Source organism: Chiloscyllium plagiosum, chromosome 25, assembly GCF_004010195.1.
Source record: "Chiloscyllium plagiosum isolate BGI_BamShark_2017 chromosome 25, ASM401019v2, whole genome shotgun sequence".
Taxonomy (NCBI): Eukaryota; Metazoa; Chordata; class Chondrichthyes; order Orectolobiformes; family Hemiscylliidae; genus Chiloscyllium; species Chiloscyllium plagiosum.
The window spans coordinates 12,386,419-12,406,093 of NC_057734.1; the positions used below are offsets into that span (position 1 = coordinate 12,386,419).

Genomic DNA, 19,675 nt, shown 5'->3' on the forward strand with positions numbered 1-19,675 from the left:
CTGGTGTCAATTGGAACAGTAGTTTTTGATTTGATTTGATTTATTATTTCACTGTATCTAAGTGCACGTGACAAATTTCTATTTTGTGCAGTACAGGTAGATCATACCATACAAAGACTGCAGACTGATATAGGAGAGTGAGGAATACAAAGTTACGGCTGCAAAGTAAGTGCAAAAATGCAGATCAACATTGGATTTCAAATTTGAGAGTCCATTCAGAAGTCTGATAACAGCGGGGAAGAAGCTGTTTTTTGAACCTATTGGTATGTGTATTTTTACAATCTGCCTGACAGAAGAGGTTGGAAGAGATTATAACTGGGGTGGTAGGGGTCTTTGATGATGATGTTGGCTCCCAACTGTAGATTTTCTACTCCACATTTGATACTAGTCATGCCAGAAGGTCAATCACTAAAGGTATTCTTTGGATTATTTATACACCTTCCCGGCTTGATAAAAGACCAATACAAGGAGGTTAGTTCAGTATTTTTATTGCCTGATGTACATTGTGGAATCACTTATCAACATTAACTTCAGCTTTCTTTAGGAGACACTAGATTCCATAAACAAAAATCATCCCATAATATCACAAGAGAAATGGAATGAGTTATCTTTCAGATTTTTCACTTCCTAGTCTTCACTAAACTCATGCTACCCTTTTCCTTCCTAGTTATTTCCAACCTAAGCTAGCAACTAATTTCATACCAGCTGTTGAACTTACTTGAAGTCGTTACTTATCAAAATTAATGGACAGGCTGTTAATCAAATTATATTATTTTTCATTTTGGACTAATTTACATGGAATTTCATAAAAAAAACAACCAGTGGAAGAACAAGATTTTCATTTCAAGGAAGCTAAAGTAAATTTTAAAAGCTTACCTTCGGGAAAAGTGCTGCCATCTCAGCTACAGCAACATGTATCCTTTCCGAGCAGGGCATAAAGCTAACGGGTGAAACAGCAAAATAGCAACAGGTACATGGAAAATGGGAAGAAAATCAATTAATATACTGGTGGGTGATCAAAATTAAAGCAACATTCAAACAAGTCTACACTAATACTATAACCACTGCACAAATTAATCCAGAGATTGAGATGAGACATGCAATACCAATGATTCTTTATGGCAGGATGCCCAATCTGGCCCTCAAGCACTCACAATGGGATCCACAAAGCCATGTAACGCAGGTCTAGTTGCTTAAATTACTTAATATCTGGTCTGTACTGATTGAATTTTGTATATCTGGAGGTTTGGAGTTCATTGTTCTAGTGTCATTTCCTCATGACAGATAAATCCTAGCAATGGTACCTACTGTTTGAAGCTAAGGAAACACAAATTTGAACTTGTGGACAAGTTTCCACAATATGTACAGCCGAAAGACAGGCAAAAGCAGAAGATTTGAGCAATCCTGCTGTGATATATATTTGCTGTTAAATTGTGGTAATGGCTTGTATTAATATTCACTTTCTAAACAGAATGAACATTCACACACTTTTAAATCTCTTCTCCAAAAATGACAATGGGTTCTCGAACAGTTTGGTGACTAATGACTATGCGATGTTTCACTGTACAGTCAGTGTGGAACCAATGTGGATACAGACTATGTAGAGTGGTTGATCTCACCCAACTTGCTTGCATGTTCCTCGAGGAGGGTTCTAGGTTGGTCTTGCTGGAGAATTTTATTTTCGAACAATGGGCAAGAACAGAATCAGGAATGACTGAGTGTCCCTTCAGTCATCTACCTATTTTCATGTTAAAATTAACCAGTTCTTCAAGCAAGCAGATTCCAGAAAAGCAGGCTCCAATATAAAAATACTCAAGCACATCAACTTCTCCCATCCTTATTATAGCTAACACCCTTCATGTAATCAACTCTCTTATGGTTAACTTACACTTGTGCAACAATAAAATCTAACATGTTAAACTAAAACCTCCATTCTTAACATTTTCAAAAATATATACGCATGCCAGTAGTGGGGTATAAACACTCAATTGAATCAAAATAACATTATCCGACATCTGTCAGCTTTCTCCCACTACTTCTTGCTTGAATCCATCATTAATTCTGCTCGCTGAGTTGGAAAGTTCCAGCAAGCAAACTTACATACAGAACCTCAACCTGAGCTACAAATCTTCTCGAAACTCACTAAACACTATTAACTCATTTACGGTATATTAATAGATCGCCAATATTATGGAACCTCAGCCAAATTACTATTCTGAAAGTTATCAATTTGTGGTACCAATACATTGAAAACGTTACAATAAGTTCTATGAATAAAGTATACCACAAAAAATTCAGTCCTAAAATTAAATTTGTCTGATTAGTATGCTTTGTTTAATATTTGTCTAGAATTTAAGTCTTTTTCACTTTTCCCATTAGTTATCTTTTATTCCCTATGCAAACAGATGTGACCTGTACATACCGCTATAAAACCAGTGTATAAAAGAGGGCCAAAGTGTTGCAGTAGTGGTGTTCCTACCTCCAAACCAGAAGGTGCAGGTTCAAATACCACCTGCTCTACAGATGTACAACATCATCTCTGAACAGGTTGATTAAAAATATCTATAAAACAGAGTATGTTGTCTTGCTATTAGATTTTTCCCTTCCTTTCTGGGGAGGAGCACTTGGCCATTACTTAATGTTACCTGACCAGATAGCAGGATCTCACAATTGACAGGGCTGTGGACATGAAGCAGGTTTCCATGTCTTCTGAGGAGATTAGAAATTATCAAGATTTAAAACGTTTTGAAAAATACCAAAAGAAATTTTAAAGAAGGAGTGTTTTTTTTATTTTAAAAACGATGTTCCAGCAACAATTTATTCAAAAAAGCAACAATAAGTTGCACACTAAAAATCAAATTGAAAAAGTCAATCTTTTATCACAACCATTTTTCACCAGATTAAAGATTAAGATAAATGACTGGTCTACAAGAATTGATATAGGGTGATGTGAAATCAGTTAAGAACAAAGAAATTCATACCTCAACTTCACAATCCCTATATGCAAAATGAGGGAGTCGGTATTCCGAAATATGGAATTAATAAAGGGTTTAATAGAAACTTTTGTGTTATGTGCAATATCTTGATTCTGATCCATTAAACTCTTTCCTGTTTTTTTAAGTTAATTTCTTAAATTATTACCTTCTTCACCCAAACTCAATCCTTAAACTCAATTTATGCAATATAGAGATCACATCAGACAGCAAAAGACTTTGATATATGCTTGTATCATTCAACAAGAGGAATCTGAATCTACACAGGCAATTGATTGGAGTCAATTTTCTCTGTCAGGCTACTAGATTCTCTTTCCCAAGCAGAGAAACTAACCACATTCATAGTTGGCTGCTTGAACAAACCTTTGGCTTTTGAATTCAAAAAGCATCCATACTCAAAGGTGTGGTGGCAATTACCCAAAGTCAACATTTGTTGAGTGTTAGCAGGGATATTTAGCATTGACCACGGTTACACACATTGTAAATCTATTTAAATACATCTAACTGGTTATTCTAAAAGTAACAGGATACATTTTTTAGATTAAATTTTTATTCCTATTTTCTCAATAAAAACACATCATGCCATTGAGTTCCATCAGCCATACAACACTTCACCCATACAGCCAGCCATTCTTCATGTGCAAGTGTAGGAAGCTCTCTGACCATCACAGCAGAGCATCAATTCTTTTCTTGCCTAACAATTAATATGCAAAGTTTCTGATAAGATCAGAGAAGTCGAGTCGATATTCCCACCTAACTTTGAGAGCACATGGTCAGTTGAAGAACTCCAAATGTTGTCACAGTTGAGATGAGATAACAAAACACAGGAGATCTGATCAGGGATATGTTAATTCTGTACAGTTTAATACCACACCAGATAATTCATTTACCCACTAGGCTAACAGGGATGCACACACCTTTAAATCCAAACAAATTACAAGTCTAATTTCTAGGAAGTCACAAAGTCATTTTTCCAGAGGTCACTGCAATAACTAAAGGATGCATGTGTCAATTTGAGAAGGTTATGGAATCTTTGCCACATGGAACACAGACAACACTGACACTACAAAGGCACTCTCCACCACAAAATCAATCACTTTGATCAACAGTAACCCTACTCTATTGTGTCATCTCACATAATTGGCCATATGTGACTTAGACTAAGCATCAGATATCACAGCTAGATCCCATCCTGTATCCTAACATTAATGAGTACGCTTCCCAGTGGAGGCCATTGTATGCAAGTAGGGTGAAAATCAAAGCTGATTGTTTCTTCCTTAACCAAAGACCTGGACCCATTTTAGATGGGATGAGCCAAGTCAGCACAGACCAGAGAACTAGCTCTGACATTTTCTTGTTTTATGGCTCGGTTTTATACTACGCACTGCACTTATGAACTGAGTGGAAAGCTGTAACCAAAGAGGTTGTCATTGTAGCCATTATAGTGCACATTAACTGTTGGCATTTTAATATATAGTCAACTCATTATATAAATGAAATATGAATGAATTGTTTTATTATGGTCAGCAAACGTATATCATTTCCGTTGCAGCCACTGTATTTTAGTTTCTTTCCACTAGGCTCATTACTTTTGTAAACAAACCACAGTGACAATCATGCAGGGAAGAAGAGAAAAGATGGAGTGCCTGGGAGGCAGAGACAGAGGTCAGAGTACCAGGTGGCAGGGTCAGGCTGCTGCTGCAGGGTCAGAGGCTGAAGGGAAGTTTTGTCGGCCCGCAGAACCAATGTACTGAAACAGCCAAGGCTGTGCCTGAATTTGCGCAGGCTCTCCCGTTCAATCTGTCTGCTGGAATGGAGGGAAAGAGAGGGGGATTGGAAGCAAAAGGGAAAGAGTAAGGGAAAGAACAAGAAAGAAGTGATTGCACAAATGAAATCAAATCACAAAAATGGAATGAAAGCAAAACCCATATGGAATGTAGCAGATAGTAGAATACACACGAGTCTAGCAATTCCAGTATATCCAGATACATACTGCAAATTTATTGACAGATTAGAACCATTTTATAGTGTTTCCAAAACAGCATTAATAAGGTGTGACAGCGGTGGACTGGAACTTCTGAAACTTAAGACACTGATGGATCAAGACACACCTGCATCTTCATGTCAACACATACATACAGACTTTAAAAACACAATCAGTAATTAGTGGACTGTATGGACAGAACAAATTAGAGGAGGAAATTTTAGGCATCTAATATGTTTAAGGGGCTGATTTATGCATATTGTGCGCCAAAACTTGGTTATCACATGCTTGACTGAAACTAATTATCTATTCAAGCACCAATTTAAAAGAAATACTTAAGAAGTTTTAAATAAATATAGAAAGTGCTAGAGAAACTTTGATAGACTCTGTAAAGACAGAAGGAGTTGATGCATCAAGACAAATATGAATTTTCTTTGGGAAGAATCAAATCGAACTTGAAACATTAACTTTTTCTGTAATATTCTCCATATTTTTATTCCAATACTAATTTAGTTCCCTCAGTTCAGCAGGTTCCGAAGACATTATTCTGATATCATGAACATAACATTTTTTGATGACCTTGTACGTAAATGGACTGCTTGTTGTAGAAATAAACCATCTAGGTCATGAACAATCCTGGGTTTGAACCCAGTTAAATGATCTTAACCGGGGAATAATGTAGAAATCGCTACAGTTAACCACTGGGTTGGAAAGAACAGAAAACAAAAATACCCACAGAGCTTGCCTAATGACATGGCAAGGTTATTTAGTGACCAGATCAGAATCTGAGGATGTCCAGGCCAGTCCTTCTGCAGAGGCACTTCCTTCTCCTGTTAAGTATCCAGCAATCTTTGTTAGAGTATGTGCGCTTGGGGACTGCACCCAGCTTGGGTTTCAGTGCCTAATTTCACACAACTCACTTGCAAGATTGATATATAAATTATGGTCATAATGAGGTGGTACTAGAAGAAGTGCTTTGTGAAAGCACAAATCTAGCCAGAAGTCCACATTCAGGAAAAAAGCCAGGAGCAATAAACAGGTTCGCATCAGTGATAGAATTGCAAATGGCAAGCCAGCATTTTCTACAAACAAACTGAGGTCCAGATACATGCAAAAATATTCAAAATTAAAAAGGTCAAGGGCCAAAATCCATGACATGACAAAATTTGAAAAGAAAAACACACAATGAATGTTGATTTGGGCAAAGTCCTGGATAGCTGGTAGTCAAATCTGCGGAATTCTTTAAGACAGTTGTTGAGGTTGTATTAACTAAATTTGAGGCTTAAATAGATTTTTCAGGGAATCAAGGCTTACTTATAGGGAAAAGCCAGGAAAAGGGTGGTGGTGGTGGGGGGAATCAGATCAGCCATGATCTCATTGAATAGCAGAGCAGACTTGACAGGCTGAAAGGACCATTTCTGGATGATTTAAAAGAGGTAGGACAATAGCTCCTTTGTACTGTAACTTGCAAAATAATTTATACCGCTTTGTACTATTTAGATAGCTATCACACCACAAAGCACATATAGTGGCACCACTAAGGTAAAACTTGGATACTGCTTGCACATAAGCAAAACTAATTTCACTTTTCTTAACAATATACCACACACGGGAATTACAAAAATTACGGACAAATCCTCTGTGAATTAACTTAGGCTATCACAGAAACACCATGATTTGTTGATAGTTTTGCTCATTCTAACTAGTATCATTTAAAAAAATTGAAACTGAATGGCATGGTGGGAAAGCTGCTGCTTTTATTGCAGGATCCAGATTCAAATCCAATCCAGAATGATGAAATGAATACCATCTGTCTGTTGGAGGTGGCCATTGCTGTCATCGTCAAAACACCACCCACCTCTGATCATCTTGTCCTTGAAAACGACTGCTCTCATCCTCACCATCTTTGGATGCATTGTTACCTCCAAACTCCTTGCCTACAACACTATTTGAACCTTGGCAATCAAACTTCTCTCCTCGCAAAGGCTCCAAGAACCGAAGTAAATTCTCAGATAACATCCTCTTCCTTGACCTCCTAGCAGTTCTTCAATATGGATGACCACGGACATGGCATCAACATCCATATGTGCACTTACAGCTCCACACCTCTACCACCTACACTGCCAACCACATGGTCTTCGTGCATAAAATTCCATACAAAATAAACACTGCCTTACCTGTCATGCTTGTTTTCCTGTGCCGCTCGCAGCAACTCCTGAATATTTTTGGTGATTTGTTCTGTTTTTCGAATTACATCCTCTGTGCTTGGGAGTGTGGAATCTGGTTCTGCATCTGGATTTTCCATCTCTAGTATTGGGGTTTCTTCATACCGTCCTATGCTTTTTAGTTTACCCTTTTGGCAAGAGCTTACATTAAGCAAAGAGAAATAAAATAGGGAATTTGTTTTAATTGAGGTTTATACTCCCCTCTCAGGTAGAAACTCAAACATGCTGATCATCTTTCAAAGTGAATTATTCATAAATATTCTCGTCTAGATTTACAGTTGGAGAACATTGGATGAAAAGTAAAAGAACACCTTTGTGTTACAAAAGGGGAGTAATATTCTGTTCACACGAACAATAGGATCTTTTTAATAGTACCAAATATGTCTTTAAAATATTGCAAACTTTGATATATAGAATTGAAGCTTTCTTAGAAGAAAAGGCAGCAATGCATACTAGCCTCTCATGTTAAACCTGAGACAGCAGCCACCATTGATTAATCTACCTATTCCTGCCAATGCCGCTTTGTATTCCCAAGAGGCATTGAAAAAGTACATTCTGACTCAGAGGGTGTTTTCTACTCCAAAGGCTTGAAGAAGGGGTAATGTATATTCCAGAGATAATAGCTCAATATTTAGGGGAGTGACAGCTTTTTGAACTGCATTTATTGGCTGAAGATCGTTTGTTAAGAACCAACAATCATTTTCATATTTTAAAAGTGGGCTTCACTCAAACATTTGCAAAAGTGATTTTCTACTTGTACCATGACCTTAAATAGATCTATAAAAATTTATTTTGAAAATATTCTAGCATTGAAAATCAAAACATTGATGTAACATTCACCATTATGCTTCCTCCAAAACACTGATTAGCCACAAATGTGAGCAAACATATCCAGATACTTGTTTCCTCTATATGTAAAAAGGGCAGGTTTTTCTGATTTGGTTCCCTCATCTTGGAGATAGTCTGGTGATCCATCAGACTTCAATCAATATGACTAATTTTGAAAGGGTATAACGGGTGGCAGAGTGGTTAGTACTGCTACCTCACAGCACCAAAGATCCGGATTAGTCCCAGCTTTGGGTGACTACATGCAATTTGCACCTTCTCCCATATATGCATGGGTTTCTTCTGGGTGCTCGGGCTTCCTCCTACTGTCCAAGGATGTGCCGATTAAGTGGATTGGTTATGCTCATTGCCCTTTGATGTCCAGGGATGTGCAACCCAGGTGAATTAATCATGGGATATGTGGGGTTATTGCAGATTGGGTGGGATGCTCTTTGCAGGGTCGGTGCAGGCTTGATGGACCAAATGGCCTCTTTCTGCACTGTAGGGATTCTAAGAATAATGTGCACAGATATCACTCCCTCAGATTCTTACTACTTTTTCCAGTAAGTTGTGCCTCCAACTGCTGCCGTCGGACTACAAACTAGAACTTACATTTGCTGTTGAGTACATGATAGCACATGGCACTGACATAACATACTGCATTTCCATCATAACATTAAAAAATACATTAAAATTGGGAAGTGAAAACCAAGAAACAAAAATGTGGGTCCTCCTGATTAGTTCAGTTATTTGACAATTTTCTGACTGTGATCAGAACTCCAATCTCGTGTTAACATTCAATCACCTTATGGAAACCTTAAAATATAAATATACTAAAAAATATTTAATGGAAACTGAACTGAAAAATCTTTTGGCAAGTGTTATTAGCATTTCAATGGAATTTCCAAATAGGCTAAAGAGCAGAAAATTTACATTGTTACAGAGATTCATTTCAGAACCTCGTATATGCATTCATTACCCCACCTCAATCACATCACAAATTACTGACCTTTAGTTCAATCATCATATATACAGAGATTATTCAGAGAGGTGAATTTCAAAATAACATAGGGTTTGGATATTATTGGTAAGCAACTGAAATCTACAAACTATATGTAGACAGTTGAGCACATCTTTTCTGTAGTATTGTGCTATACTTAATCCATACCCAGCCTCATCTGGCTCCAAGTCATTTGCTGCGTTATCGTAGTCACTGTCCGGCATGCTGTTCTGTTTCTCGAGTTTTGATGCCTAAAGATGTTGAAACAAATCCCAAGATACAAAAAGTATAGTGATTCCTCAAATGTTCATATACGTTGACAACTATTATGTGACACAAGGTCCTGAGTCAGATAAGAAATCAAGAAATGTACATGCAAAACATTTGGAAGTCAGTAACAAAGAAAATATGCCAGGAGTTATTAACTAAGCAAAAGTAAAGCAATGAATTTATGCTAAAAGATAAAACCTCAATTTTCATTTTTAAATTAAAAACTTGAAAAAAATCATTTGCTTCTCTTTTGAATCAAGTTTTGGAGGGTTCAATTTGAAGGTGGGGCTGGACTGGGGGTGAAAAAGTAGTGAGGTAGAGTGGTAAGTTGGAGTCTTTGGTTCTCCTATGAACAATAAATTTGCATTGTATTCAATGGATTTATTGTGTACTCCACAATTTAATGGATACATTTTATCGTGGTACGTTTCTCAACAGAAATTTGCTACTTAAACATTATACTTTACACTTACAGAGCACAAATGATCACTGGGAAATAAAATTGTTATGAGCTTGAGACAATCAAAGCCAAAATGCAGTTTGCACCTGAACAACATGCATTTACTTAGCACTTTTAACAATAAAACATCGCAAGGTATGTCACAGGAATAGTATTAAAACAAAATTTGATACCCAAGCTACATCAGGAGATATTGATATTGGAGCTGGTGTAGGGTTTTGAAGGAGTTTCTTAGGGGAAAGAGTAGTAGTGGGGTTTTGAGGGAATTCTAGAATATTGGGCCTTGGCAGCTGGAGGCACAGCTGCCAATGATAAAATGATTAAAATTAGGATGCTCAGGAATACAGGTATTGCAGAGGGTTATCAAGCTGGAGGATAATCTGAACACTGGAGGGGGGCACGGAAAAAACAGTGCTCAACTTGGGAGTTAACATTGTCCCTCTGACAGGATCAAATTTTAGGAACCACATCACCATCTCTCATCTTAATCCTATTTTATATTTGTATAATTAAGATTGAGACTCTCTACTAATCATGATAGATGTCAATTTAATCAGCTGTGTTTTATAAAAGCAGCAATCTTCTCATTCAGGTTGAATTCAAACTATTTTTAAACAAACCTTTTGAAGAAAAAGTTATGGTTAAACTAGGACATTTATAATTGGATTGCCAGTCACTCGAGTGTGTTCACGTTTCTCTTAAACGTGTACATCGCAAAATTTTATTTGACACTCACAGATAAGAATTTCAACAACATTAGCAGTGTTTGATTAACACATCATTCCGGATACGACAAAGAAAAACATTCAGCATGAATCAGCTTTCTGTTCAAATGTTAATGTTTAAAAAGAATGCACAATCTGACTTTGGAAGCAGAGAGTTTATTTTTGTTTTAAAACCAGCAGATTTAAAAAGTAAATACATGCTACAATGTGAGGTAAGTCAGACCATGCTCAAGACAGGATGCTAATGACTCTGTGGCTGGTACCATCTTTACAAAAGCAGATTGCCCAAGAATGAGTATTTAAATATAATTCATTTAAAGAATAGTTAGTTTATTCATGTACCTGCTTCAAAATTATACTGAAGTTCAGTAGGTGGTGCAATTCAATTTCCACAATACTCCCAGCTATTAGAATGAAGCACTGAAAATGGTTATCCATCTGGTTTAAGATGCCACAATCACCACCATTAGGGTATTAGGTCATAAAATCTTTCGTGGATAAATAATTGATACATTTTCAAGGGCTCTTTCTGTCCCACCAGCAGCCAGTCACAGTTCATTGAAAGCATTATTAAAGTCCAAAAACATCTTAGTGATGGAAGCATCATTAGAAAATGGAGCAAGCTTTTGAAGTCAATCGTGACCTTCGTCTGAAAGCTTTCATCTCATAATACAGCACCCAAGTTGCATGAAGATCCTGATTCACATGCACTACATAGCATTTTAATAGAAAATGGATTTCCTTTTTTCAAATTTTAACCCAATGAAATAGCACATCTGATTTCCAGGTTAACTTGTGAGGGTGGAAAAAGAATATTGAACACAAAATCTGTACCTTGCATTCATTTTAGACCACTTATTTAAATTAATTTCAGAATGCAACATATGCCGCCAGGAACATAGCTTTTATTTTATGAAAAGACATTACCCTTCCAAAATCAGCCATTAATTGCTGAATAACTACATTTGGTATAAGTAATTCAATGTTATTTCCGTTTTACAACTGCAAACCATTACGGCTGAGCTTCTCTGAAGGCTGTATGTTAATCCAGTGCATACAGAGACATAAAAACTCAGATCATGCCCATTCTATCCCTGAACTATGACTCAGCTGAATGCAGCCAGCATGGAGTTTGGGTGCTAATGGTGTCCTCAGTGTCTGGATTTGGTACCAACTAAGTTTCTTGCTTCTGATCAATATCCAACGATCCATGTTTGAAGTGTGGACTTTGGGTAATGATTGGATTGGTTTGGCTTGGCTGCGATGCTTGCCAATGTTCAACGTCAAGGCTTACACATGTAAAATGGCCACATGAGGTACTAAAAAGCGACCAGTGCTCATGGAATCATACGACATCAAGGAATCAGAGCCTGCAGGAGCGGGGAGGGGAGAAAATTGGGAAAAAGAAATTATAGCCTCCATACTTATACTGAAAGTTTCTTATTCAAATTTCTCACATCCCTTCTCAAATGTGCTGGTATCGGGCTCCATGGGCACACGTAGTGTTTCAGTACCTTGCCCAAGTGGCCATTCTTTACTTTTGAGCTCAGGCAGTATTTGCAGCTGAGTTTAAATCCAGTCATCACCCAATATTTTTCATCTCCCATAAAATTATATATGCCAGATAAAAACTAGGATATCATGCCTTTTATTTTCACATTCTGTCCCATGTGAAGGCCAGTTGTATTCTCGTTGAAATGAGCTAATTTGGCAAGGGACCAGAGACTGAACCCAGGACATGCCTGCTCTGTACAACACAGTGCAGTGGGTTCATCAACTAATCATCAGGATGGCTAGAGATCTAATAGTTGTGCTGGAGCAAAGGGTCTAGTTTTGATTGATGAAAGGCTAATTAAGCAAGGTGTGCACTGCAACCTGTGGTTTCGGAGCAAGCAGGATTAATAAATTGAAAAATTTAAAGTAAAAGACAGAAGAATAATCAGAAATATGCAATCAACAGGGAAACTCCAGTGAAAGTGACTACTCATGCAGAGTTTAAGCAAAGGGAGCAGGCCAAATAGGTGGGAAGAGGCAGCAACGGGCACTACGATGGTCACCACCTCCCTCCATACAGACCAAGTGAGAAGGTACTTAACCCTTCGGGTGTTCTCATCCCGGGACCAGGAAAGCGTGGAAGGGAAGGAAGGTAAAGATGAAGAGGAGGTCACAAAGGCACTCCTCCCAATCTGAAAGGGGAAAGAAGAAACATTCTGGCAAAAATTAAACATGAGAAAAACATAACAAAAGAGAGAAGGACTCCATGAATTGTCAAAGTATATGTATGCCAAGTTTTTACAAATGTCAGTAAATTACAAAACACGATGAACAAGTTCTCTTAACTCTAAGCAGTGAGCTTGGTTACCCGTTCAATTTGTAACATTCGAGAATGTGGTGCTGGAAAAGCACAGCAGCATTCGAGGAGGAGAGTCGACATTTCAAGCAAAAGCCCTTCATCAAACCTCATTCCTGATGAGGAGCTTTTGCCCAAAATGTCGACTCTCCTGCTCCTCAGATGCTGCCCGACCTGCTGTGCTTTTCCAGCACCACAATCTTGACTCTGATCTCCAGCATCTGCAGTCCTCACTTTCACCAATTTGTAACATTGCAAATACAAATATCAACACACTGCCAATTAAAATATTAAAGACAACATTAAAAAAAAGTTACTCATCCACCTAAACTTCTTCCCATCAAATGACTTCACTAAAGTTCATTGCTCTGAATTAACTCAAGACTTAAAGATTACACAGCTGTACTGATTTCTAACTGGTCTGTTTACTTGGTTAGAAATAGGATCAGAACACGGTGTGCGAAATTCTTTATTTGGCACCATAATGGTTGGCTTTATAATTTCACTGATAGGGTAAATTATGATGCAACTAAAGGGAGGATTTAATACCTTTTGGAGCAGTAGTAACTAAATTAAATAGTCTATTTTAAAATGACTCAAATTTGAGATAAATGAAAACAAATATTTGTGCATGTATTTTTACTTCAAAGACAAAACAACATTTTTAAAAAAAAAAAAATAGGAGTATGAGAACAACAAATTCAAGGACATACTTCCCATTACTGCAATAAAACTCATAACTCAAGACCACATACTCCCTCAACTGACAAATGAACAAAACCAAGTGATATGTAACTATGACTTTGGGTTAACTTAGCATATTAGTAGGACAGATAATTAAAAAAACTAATATGATGCTACAAATGACAAAATCTGAATCTTATGAAACATGATTATTGAATGTGAACCTGTTGAAAAAAGTTAAGATTTTACTATGGCATACCTACAAACCAAATAGTTCAGTAAGCCAACATTTAAAAGCAACAAGACTTCACACTGAAAACAAAATCTCCCATGCATCTCTTAAAATTGAGTTAATGATTAAGAATTTCCCTTTGGTGACTCGTAGAAAAACTTATTTAATAAATCACCTGGACGTTCAAAAACACACATCACGTATTTCAATGACCAATGGGCCTTACAATTATAAATTTATAGGCAATAGAACACATTTCATGTGTTCTTAATTTAAAAATTTACACAATCCAAAAATGGAAAAAATATTGCAGGGCTGGAGAACAAAGGAGTGAGATAGTTTTTCAAAGTGCGAGCAGAGCTTGCACAGTAGATTTTATCATTGTGTAAAATTACACAAAATACAAGTTCAAATATTGCTAAATTCATAATTATTCTGTATTTGAACACATAACTTCAAAGTGTAGTTTGAAAAATTTAGTGTAACTCATTCTTACTCAAAGCCTCTGGAACAGAAGCTTCTAGTATGGAAAGGATATTCCATTCTCAAACTGGATGGCAAACAAAACATTCAAATTAGGCATAATCCAGGTCTGAGTAAATTTCCATTTAGTGCAACAATTTGTTTTATGAGTGTATTCCAATATTTCCTATAGAACTGTCTGAATTAAAGTATCTCAAAGCATTAAAAAAGAATCCATGATAAAGTTAAGCCACTATAGTTCTACTGGAACATAGAGCTGCTCTCTCATTATAGAGAGATGATTGGTGTTTTACCCAGAGGGTCGCCATGCCTCGGGTGAGAGAGAAAAGCTGAGGGGAGCCCTTTGTAGTACCCTCAGCTGGCGCAGGTATTGAACCCACACTGTTGGTATCCCTATCACAAACCAGGTACCCAGCCAACTAAAAAAACATTAACATCCCTTTCAGCCCCTGTTCAGTTTTAATGTAGCCTTAAAATATAACAAGTGGATTTTTTTCCACTTAATATTTAAAGCTTCAATAACTAAGGATATTTTCTACCATGCAAAAAAGAACAGAGATACCAACAACGACATTGCTTTCCCTGTTTGCACAATAATGTAGCAAGATTACAGAACACCCCGGAGGGGATTAAACCTGCAACATTAGAAATAATAGAAGTATCAATAAAAGCAACACTTTGACAACCTTAAACATTCAATACATTTTGCCATACCTGCCAGACTGAAATATATTGTAATATTTACATTAGAATTATTAAATGAGGTATTGTACTGATTTTTTCCAATTTGCAAAAACAGTGTTAGCAGATTATTTAAAATAATTCAATATTTACAGTTTAAGAGGGCTTTTGTTTTCAAATATTGTGGATTAAAAGTTAAGCTATGAAAATTTGAGCTTTTCTTTCCTCCTCTCCAGCTTTCAACCTTTCTATCACTTCTCTTCTGAAGGCATAGATTCTAAATCCTTGCTTGATTCATCACTGCCCATGTATCAAATATCCAAAGAAAGCACCAGACCCAAGTCCAATTCAGTCCTCAACCAGTGAAGTTTGCAACCCACTGACTCAATCTTGGGTGTCAGACCTGTTCACATTTGGTCTTATTCGTTCAAAACCAGCCTAATGGTACATGCACAAACTGAATTATCATGGAGTAGTTTTATTTTTGATGTCAAAATTACCTTTTCATTTCAAGATCATAATTCATTGGGCATTTGTGATTTTAGCTCAATGCCACAATACTTGCACAAACATAAAGGATTAGAGAGGCTGGAAATCTGAAATAAATTCAGAAAATTGAGGAAATACTCAGCAGGTCAGGCAGTATCAGTGGAGAAAAACAGTTAATGTTTCAAGTCTATGACTATTCATAAATGTTTCTATCGAAGTAAACTGACATGAAATGCTGACTGTTTCTCTCCAAAGATGATGCCCTACTTCTACAATACTTGTACATCATCTAGTGCCTCAAGCAGGCACTTTGTCTTCCACTATCACCATTTGGTCAAATAAAGTTACAAAGATTTTAGTCTTTATTCCTTTCCATTTCAAATATAACAATGACATGAGCACAACAGGCCAAGATGCAGTTGGGTCATTTATATTCAATTAGGTGTTTTTCAATAATTAAAACAAATCTTAGTTTTGCAATAAAAAGAAATAAAACAAGAAAAGGACAAAAATTCACAAGACAGTGTTTTGCAAGCAAGAAAGGAAAATCAGAACTTAAGACAAAGTGGAAAAGGAAAAAAAAAAGCATAAGTTGCTTACCAGAGCTGATGCTGCTTTACTTACGTGTTGAGGGAAGGGCTGAAGTCCTGCAATACTGTCCTCTGGGTATGTGATGTCCCCAATTGGGAGATAGGGTTTCTGACCAGAGCCAGTCTCATACATGGACATAGGCCGGCTGCCACGTGCAGACGGGCGCCGTTTTAAGGACGAAGGATTGGAGGGACCTGGGTATTCTGAACTGGGAACTTGACAGATATTCGTAGTGACCTGCCGCCTGAGGGTGGTGTTTTCACTCTGCAGCGTTTGAAGCTGAAAGAAATTTTGTTTTAGCCAATAATTTTTTTCTTGCACCGAGCAAAGTGGACAAATTTTGGCGAATACTGTAATGTGGATCGTGCATGCCAATAAATGAGTAAAGTCTGAGAGACAGACAGAAGAATAAACAAATGAATGTCTCAGTAGGAACAGCTGAAGCATGGACTAAATTGCACTTAAAACACTATAAATTCCACCTGGAGAGTGAATGCCTTAATGAACCTAATCCCATGAATAGACTAGTTACTCTGCTACAATGTATAACAAACTTACCATTCATTCACTTTTTGTCCGTCCACCCTCCCCTACCCCAAAGTATATACAAGTTTGTTTTGAAGGAAATTTGCAAAAACACACAGCAGATATCTCTTCCTTCAGTGTTCGTAACTTAGAAGTCTCAATGTACTATCTTAAGATTTTCTATCTTCAGTTTTTTGCAAAAAAAATTAAATAACAAATGCTTTGATTAACTGGAACAATAAAGTGTGATATGAAACTGTGGGAATTCCATATCATTTATTATGGCTGAAAATGCAATATGTATCCGTTTAAGGACATGTTTCTCCTGCTGCTATCAACCATGGTAGTCTTTCTGCTCTATGTCTTTAGGGCGAAAGGATCCTGCTTCAGTGGCTATTCAACACGGTTTCTCTTTGAGCATCAAAAACCCAACCTCAACGTAGTCTGTTCTGCACAAAACCTTGCTCACCTATCAACTCTATCCTCTTTAAACTCTACTGACTTCCTGTTTGCAAAGTCTTTACCTTTTTCAAAAGCTCCTCACCAACTTGCAGCCCATGGCATGTCCTGATCCTGTCCTTTTGTGTGTGTGCCTGTCTCTGTTCCCACCCACCCCCACCTGCCACAACCAAAACCACCAACATCACCACATTCGGATGTTTTCATCTTTAAAAGGTACTATGTAAGTGCAATTTGGTGGTCCTGGACTTTCTGGATCACCAGGAGAAAATGTCAAAAGATGGTTGGGGGAATTGCAGTTTCAGCTAAGTTTGTGAAATAGCTACATCAGAACAGTTTGCTCAAGACATGGTACAAAGAATAATAATTATATTAACTGATTATTTAGGTCTTTGGTTGGTGCAGAATGAGGAATAAACAATGCTTGGGGCAGAGATAATTCATTTGATCTTCAAATTGTACAGTGACAAGATGGTGAGAATGTTTTATTATTCAAAGTTTGTGCGAAGATTTGTAGCTCGGGTGCTCGTTGTTGTGGTTCTGATCGCCAAGCTGGAAGTTTTTGTTGCAAACGTTTCGTCCCTGGCTAGGCGACATCATCAGTGCTTGGGAGCCTCCTGCGAAGCGCTTCTTTGATGTTTCCTCCGGTGTTTATAGTGGTCTGTCCCTGCCGCTTCCGGTTGTCAGTTTCAGCTGTCCGCTGTTGTGGTTGGTATATTGGGTCCAGGTCGATGTGTTTGTTGATGGAGTTTGTGGATGAATGCCATGCCTCTAGGAATTCCCTGGCTGTTCTCTGTTTGGCTTGCCCTATGATAGTAGTGTTGTCTCAGTCGAATTCATGTTGCTTGTTGTCTGCGTGTGTGGCTACTAAGGATAGCTGGTCGTGTCGTTTCGTGGCTAGTTGATGTTCATGTATGCGGATTGTTAGCTGCCTTCCTGTCTTCAACCGGAAGCGGCAGGGACAGACCACTATAAACACCGGAGGAAACATCAAAGAAGCGCTTCGCAGGAGGCTCCCAAGCACTGAGGATGTCGCCTAGCCAGGGGACGAAACGTTTGCAACAAAAACTTCCAGCTCGGCGAACAGAACCACAACAATGTTTTATTATTTATCACAGCAAAACAGAATTCAATATCTTGATGCTCATTGATTTTCATATTAATGAAGCCTAAGTACTGTTTTAAATCAAAATTACAAAGCTCAGATTACAAAAAGAGAGTGAAATGTTTAAAACAGAAAATGTTGGAAATATTATTCCAGTGGGGGGCTGGGCCTTTGCAGGGGTGGATTCTATGCTCGAGTGGCTGCATCCACCCCGCAAGGATTCTATGATACACAGTACTCTTGCAGAAATGGGAATATCTTCTGAAAGATCATATGCCTGAAAAATTAAACCTTTACCTCCCCACAGATGATATTAGATCTGAGTATTTTCAGCAGTTTGTTTTCATTTCAGATTTCTAGCATCCTCAGTATTTGCTTTTACAAGAGCTCATAACTATTCACTCAAGCTCAAGGCTACATGCAGAAAAATATATTTTCCTTCTTACTCTTCTGAAGTGACTGCTGACTCACGGTGCAGTATAGTTCCAAACATTCAAACCACATTCCTGCAATCTTCTCAAACTGCTAATCTTCACTAGTGCATGTGGACAATAAGCATTAGCTATTTCCTTGTAGTATTAGGGGGAATTACAGAGGAGTCAAAACATGTATCACGTCAGAAATCTGTATGTGCATTTTCTAGTCGGAGTAATTGGGAAACAGTTCAAAACAGGAACTCTACCAAATTCCAATCCTCAAGGTATTTGAGGATTGGAAGACCAGCCGGTGCCAGTCTTATTCACTTCTTGTGGGTCCAGACTCCAAGGATTTGAAAACAGTTAAAAGCTACACTTCTCAGTAGAATACTGAAGGAATGCAGCAGTCAAAATGGTTCCTTTCACCTTCGCTACATAGAGCCATAGAGATGTACAGCATGGAAACAGACCCATTGGTCCGACCCGTCCATGCCGACCAGATATCCCAACCCAATCTAGTCCCACCTGCCAGCATCCAGCCCATATCCGTCCAAACCCTTCCTATTCATATACCCATCCAAATGCCTCTTAAATGTTGCAATTGTACCAGCCTCCACCACTTCCTCTGGCAGCTCATTCCATACATGAACCACCCTCTGCGTGAAAAAGTTGCCCCTTAGGCCTCTTTTAGAGCTTTCCCCTCTCACCCTAAACCTATGCCCTCTAGTTCTGGACTCCCTGACCGCAGGGAAAAGACTGTCTATTTATCCTATCCATGCCCCTCATACTTTTGTAAACCTCTATAAGATCACCCCTCAGCCTCCGACGCTCCAGGGAAAACAGCCCCAGCTTGTTCAGCCTCTCCCTGTAGCTCAGATCCACCAACCCTGGCAACATCCTTGTAAATCTTTTCTGAACCCTTTCAAGTTTCACAACGTCTTTCTGATACGAAGGAGACCAAAATTGCACGCAATATTCCAACAGGAGCCTAACCAATGTCCTGTACAGCTGCAACATAACCTCCCAACTCCTGTACTCAATACTCTGACTGATAAAGGAAAGCATACCAAAGACCTTCTTCATTATCCTATCTACCTGCGACTACACTTTCAAGGAGCTACGAACCTGCACTCCAAGGTCTCTTTGTTCAGCAACACTCCCTAGGACCTTACCATTAA

At 38.0% G+C, this 19,675-nt stretch overlaps 1 protein-coding gene across 15 annotated transcripts in view; it reads right to left on the reverse strand.

The window, feature by feature from the left end:
* git2a (G protein-coupled receptor kinase interacting ArfGAP 2a) overlaps window positions 1–19,675 on the reverse strand; it is an 84,893-nt gene that overhangs the window by 3,742 nt on the left and 61,476 nt on the right. For 3 of the 15 annotated variants that reach the window (XM_043715504.1, XM_043715503.1, XM_043715502.1), the window contains 6 exons: window positions 16,002–16,271; window positions 12,579–12,668; window positions 9,196–9,278; window positions 7,155–7,343; window positions 4,669–4,800; window positions 877–940 (listed from right to left, as the gene is read on the reverse strand). In XM_043715504.1, the coding sequence (XP_043571439.1) occupies window positions 877–940; window positions 4,669–4,800; window positions 7,155–7,343; window positions 9,196–9,278; window positions 12,579–12,668; window positions 16,002–16,271 (828 nt within the window). Of the gene's footprint in view, window positions 1–876; window positions 941–4,639; window positions 4,801–7,154; window positions 7,344–9,195; window positions 9,279–12,578; window positions 12,669–16,001; window positions 16,272–19,675 lie in introns of all 15 variants that reach the window. The other 12 variants (XM_043715516.1, XM_043715509.1, XM_043715510.1 and 9 more) reach the window with 8 other exon arrangements.